The following is a 4,994-nucleotide window of genomic DNA, read 5'->3' as shown; positions in this document are numbered from 1 at the left end:
CCCTCGGGGTGCCGTGTCCCCTCCGTGGGTCTGGGGGTGCCACCTTGGCCCCCCTGGGGACCCGGGCAGTGCTGGGGACACAGCTGGGCAGGTGATCCAGCAGTGTCGGAGGTTCCCTCGCAGTTTGGAGTCAGGCACCGACCCCTCCGGGCTGCAGACGTGACCGAGCGGCACCGGGGGCTGGCACAGGGGGCGGGGACGGCGTGAGGGTGCCCCCCCCAGCCGGTGCCACCGTCCCGGTGTCACAGCGGTGTCGCAGCAGAGCGGCACAAGCCCCGGCTGGGGGCTCAGCGCCTCCCAAGCCGCGGCGCCGGTGCGGGCGGGGACGGGGGGCGCGGAGCTGCGCCCCCTCCTCCTCTCACAGCTCCTCTCCCCTCCCCCGGGCCCCGCTCGGCCCCGCAGGTCCGTGCGCGCCGCCCCGCGATGCTGACGGCGGTCTGCGGCTCGCTGGGATCGCAGCCCTCGGACGCGCCCCGCGCCTCCCCGACGCACCTGGACCTGCAGCCGCTGCAGCCCTTCCAGCCGCACGGCCCCGCCGCCCCGGGCGCCGCCGACTTCGCCTCGCCGCTGCCGCCGCCCGAGCTGCCGCTGCCGGGGCCCGAGGACGCCGCGTTCGCCGCCGCCGCCTACGAGCCCCATGGCCCGCCGAGGTTAGAGCTGCCCCCCGAGGGCCCCGCCGCGCCCGCGGCCTACGCCAAGCTGCTGCCGGCCGCCCCGGACATGGCGCACCCCTACGAGCCCTGGTTTCGGCCGCCGCACCCCGGAGCGCCCGGCGAGGAGGGCGGCGGCGGCGGCGTCAACTGGTGGGAGCTGCACGCCGGGGCCGGCTGGATGGAGCTGCCGCCGGGGCAGGGCGCGGGGCTGGCCGTGCCCGCGCCGCCCGGGCTGCCCGCGGCGCTCGGCGGCTACGGCGGGGCCGAGCACCAGCTGTGCGCGCCCCCCGCGCACCTGCTGCCCCCGCCCGCGCAGCACCTGCTGCCCGCCGAGGCCGCCAAGGCGCTCGAGGGGCCCCCGGAGCCGCGCGGCGCGGAGGGCGAGGCCGGAGCGCGGCCCAAGGGGGCCCGGCGGGCCGTGCCCCGGGGCGGGGGGCAGGCGGCGTGCCGCTGCCCCAACTGCCAGGAGGCCGAGAGGGGCGGCCCGTGCCCCGAGGGCGCCAAGCGCAAGCACCTGCACAACTGCCACATCCCGGGCTGCGGCAAGGCCTACGCCAAGACCTCGCACCTGAAGGCGCACCTGCGCTGGCACAGCGGCGACCGGCCCTTCGTGTGCAACTGGCTCTTCTGCGGCAAGCGCTTCACCCGCTCCGACGAGCTGCAGCGGCACCTCCAGACCCACACGGGCGCCAAGAAATTCTACTGCCCCGTCTGCGGCCGCGTCTTCATGCGCAGCGACCACCTGGGCAAGCACATGAAGACGCACGACGGCGGCAAGGACGGGCCCGAGCCCGAGGGCAAAGGCGCCGGGGACGCGGCGGCCGCCAAGGGAGGCAAGAGGGAGCCCGAGGGGGGCCCGGCCGCCCCCACAAACTGAGCGGCTGAGCCCCGGGGCCGGGGGAGCCCTCGGGGCCGCTCCGCGGAGGGGCCGGGGCGGGCACGGGCGCAGGGCTGGCTCCTTGTGCCGGCGAGCCCCGCCACGGCCCCGGCGTGGGGAGCGCCGCAGCCGGAGCTGCCCCGCGGCGGTTTCACTTGTCCCGCTGCCGCTCTCCCGCCCCGCTGCTCCCTCCCTCCCTCCTCCCCCCGCACTCGTCCTCCCCCGGCTTCCCAAATCTTTCTTTCGGGAGGCTGCTGGCAGGCGGCGGGGCTGTTTGGGAGGAACATCAATGGGAGCCGAAGGAGCGGGAGCTGCCCGGGCACGTCCAGCCCAAAGGGGAGGAAGGAGAAGGAGAAAGGGAGACGGGAGAGCAGAGGAGGAGCCCGGGAGCCTCCGCTCGGGGGGCGCGGCCGCAGCCCCCCGGGCCCTCCCCACGCTCCCCTCCGAGTTGCGGCTCCCACCCGGGCCAGCCCCGCTCTCCCGTCGCCCACGAGCGACACGGGGGGACCGGGGACATCCCCCTGCCCCGGCTGGGGCCGCAGAGCCGGCGGGGGTCCCCCACCCTCGGAGCGCCGCTTTGCTTGTGCGGCTCGAGGGTGCGAAACCCATTTTCGGCCCGAAGCGCGGCTAAAATGGGGAAAAAAGGGAAAGCAAAGCAAGAATTGCTGCGGGAGCGCGGCCGCGGGGAGCTCGGGGGGCTGCGGGGGCCGCGGCGGGCGGCACCTGCAGCGTTCCCACGCCCACCCAGCCAGCGCGGCCCCGGGCGGGAAGCACCGGCGCGGCCGCGGGCCCGGGAGAGCCGGGGCGGCCGCATTCCTCCGGCCCGGCACGGCCGCGCTGCCCGCCCGCGACCCCCGCCCCGCCCCGCCCCTCCCTGCGGGCGGGCACCCCCCCCGGGCCGGCTGCCCGCGCCCCCCGTGTCCCCCTGGGGACCCCGGCCACCCCCGTGTCCCCCCGGTCCCCTCGGGACCCCGTGTCCCCCCGTGCATGCTGCCCGTCCCCGCGGCCCCGTAGCCGTCCCCCCCGGGCCCCCGCAATTCCAGGGAATTCCGCCTGGCCCCTGCATGCTGCCCGTCCCCCCGGGGACCCCCGAGCTGCCCCTTCCCTCCCGGGGACCCCCGGCCTCCCCCCGCCAGGGACCCCGTAGTTTCCCCGCCCTGGGTCGCCCCCCGTCCCCGGGCACCCCGTCCCTGTCCCTCACCCCTGGCTGGGGGTCCGTGATTCTCGGTTTTTGGATCTTTTGGGGTCTTACACCCCGGTTTTGGCAGAAGCCCTCGGACACAGAAGGAGAAGCTGGAGCGGGGCCTGGGGAGGGGGTTTGGGGGGGATCGGGGTTCGCTGGCTGCTCAGGGCACCCGGGGGTCCCCCCGGCGCTGCCCCCCCGGCCAGCAGCAGTGGGAACCAGTTGGGAATCTGGGGAGGGGGGATCGGGGGGGCGCCGAGCCCCGCTCCGGCCCCTCCTGCGGTTCTGGGGGGGCTGCCCGGGCTCGGAGCACCCCGAGGTTCGGGGCGGGGAAGGGGTAGAGGTGAAGTCGAGTGGGGTCCGTGCCCAGAGGGCGCCCCGAGGCCTTCGGTTTTGAGTGTTTTATTATTATTATTATTAATTATTAATTATTATTAATATTATTAATTATTAATTATTAATATTATTATTTTATTAAGGTGAAGCCAGGATGGGGAGGGCTCGGGCCCCTCCGAGGGTCCCCATGGCTGTCCCCATGGCTGTCCCCATGGCTGTCCCCTCGCTGTCCCCGTCCCCAGGGGCGATGAAGGGCTGGCGCAGCCCCCCCGTGCCCCGGGGCCGGGACCCCCAGCACGAGGTGAAGTCTCGCTGGGGAGGGGTCTCGGGACGCGCCCCCAGCCCCAGCCCGGCCGCCGCTGTCCCCCCCGGGCTGTCCCAGCTCTCCAAGGACGCCCCCGACTCCGGAATTTGCCTTTTCCAGCACAAAATTCCCCCTCGGGGTCCCCCAGGTGGGATCTCACCTCCGAAAGGGACCCCGGGTGGGGGGCTCAGGACCCTCCCAATGTCCCTCAGAGCGGCACCAAGGGGACCTCAGCGGCTCCAGATTGTGGGGGGCTGCACCGGGGGCACCCCACGGCCGGGGACTCGGGGTTCAGCCCCAGCGAGCTGATCCAGCCTGGGGGGCTGCGGGGGGGGGGGGCCAGGTGAGCTCAGGCCCCCCAGGTGAGCTGTGCCCCCCAGGTGAGCTGTGCCCCCACCCCTCAGGTGTGCTCAGCCCCTCAGGTGTGCTCAGCCCCCACCTCTCAGGTCAGCTCAGCCCCCCTGGTGTGCTCAGCCCCCCAGGTGAGCTGTGCCCCCACCCCCCAGGTGTGCTCAGCCCCCCAGGTGAGCTGTGCCCCCACCTCTCAGGTGTGCTCAGCCCCCCAGGTGTGCTCAGCCCCCCAGGTTTGTTCAGCCCCCCCAGGTGTGCTCAGCCCCCCAGGTGTGCTCAGCCCCCCCAGGTGAGCTGTGCCCCCACCCCCCAGGTGTGCTCAGCCCCCCAGGTGTGCTCAGCCCCCGCAGCCCCGGGGCTCTGCCTGCCGCGATGGGGCAATGAAGGCTGTAAAACCGGGCGGGGAGGGACGGCGGCCGGGAAACCAGTCCAGCCTGCTGCGGCGTGGGGATCCCGGCCCCGCGCCCCGAGCCGCCGCGTCCCCCGCCCGCCCCCGGGGCAGGGAGGCACCGGCGGGCCCCGGGCTGGGGGCGGCCCCGGGGGATGGAGCCCCCGGCCCGGCCAGGGGGGCGTTTGTGCTGTGGAGAGGCTGCGGGGCTGCGGGGTTTGGGTTTTGTACTGCAATAAACGCCGCGTGTTTTCCACGCTCCGGCTCTCCGGCTCCATCCCTGCCCGAGGACGCGGGGCTCCGAGACCCCGACCCCAAATCAGCCCCGTCAAATGGTTCAAGGCTTCGGAAACTCGGCCCCAAATAGGCCCTGCCGAGGGGCTCAGGGGTCCGGAACCCCGACCCCAAATCATTCATTCCAAGGGGCTCAGGGGTGTGGGATCCCGACCCCAAACCATCCCCGCCGAGGGGCTCAGGGGTCCCCCAGCCTGGCCTCGGCTCTCCAAGCCTTCCCAGCACGGGGGGACCCCGGGAGCCGCTGGGTGTGGGGGTGACGCGGGCTGGGACCGCCCGAGCCCCCCCGAGGGTCCCATCCTGAGCCCCCCGGGCCGGGCGGGTGCTGCCCACGGGGGTGCTGCCCACGGGGGGCTCTGACCCACGGGAACCCCCAGCACACCGTTCCTGCCCCAGGGGAGGAAAGCTGGGACCCCCGACTCCGGGTTCTTTTGGGAAATTCCCACCCCGGCCCACGCGGGTCCCAGTGCCGGTGCCATCCCGGTGCCATCCCGGTGCCATCCCGGTGCCCGCCGCTGCCGCCGTGCGGCCTCCGGCCACCGGGCGCCGCCGTCGCACGGCCGGGCTGGACAGGGCGGGCCGGGGCTGGACGGGGCGGGCCGGGGCGG

At 74.7% G+C, this 4,994-nt stretch overlaps 1 protein-coding gene across 1 annotated transcript; it reads left to right on the top strand.

The window, feature by feature from the left end:
- Positions 1-417: 417 nt before the first annotated feature.
- SP6 (Sp6 transcription factor) lies at positions 418-1,530 on the top strand. Its single transcript, XM_063178936.1, has one exon. It carries the CDS (start codon positions 424-426, stop codon positions 1,528-1,530), a length of 1,107 nt encoding a protein of 368 aa, XP_063035006.1. The 5' UTR covers positions 418-423.
- The last annotated feature ends 3,464 nt before the right edge of the window (positions 1,531-4,994 follow it).

The sequence above is a fragment of the Melospiza melodia genome, chromosome 30 (genome assembly GCF_035770615.1).
Source record: "Melospiza melodia melodia isolate bMelMel2 chromosome 30, bMelMel2.pri, whole genome shotgun sequence".
Classification (NCBI taxonomy): domain Eukaryota; kingdom Metazoa; phylum Chordata; class Aves; order Passeriformes; family Passerellidae; genus Melospiza; species Melospiza melodia.
Note: the sequence above shows the minus strand (reverse complement) of the source record. Positions and strands in the feature narration are given on the sequence as shown.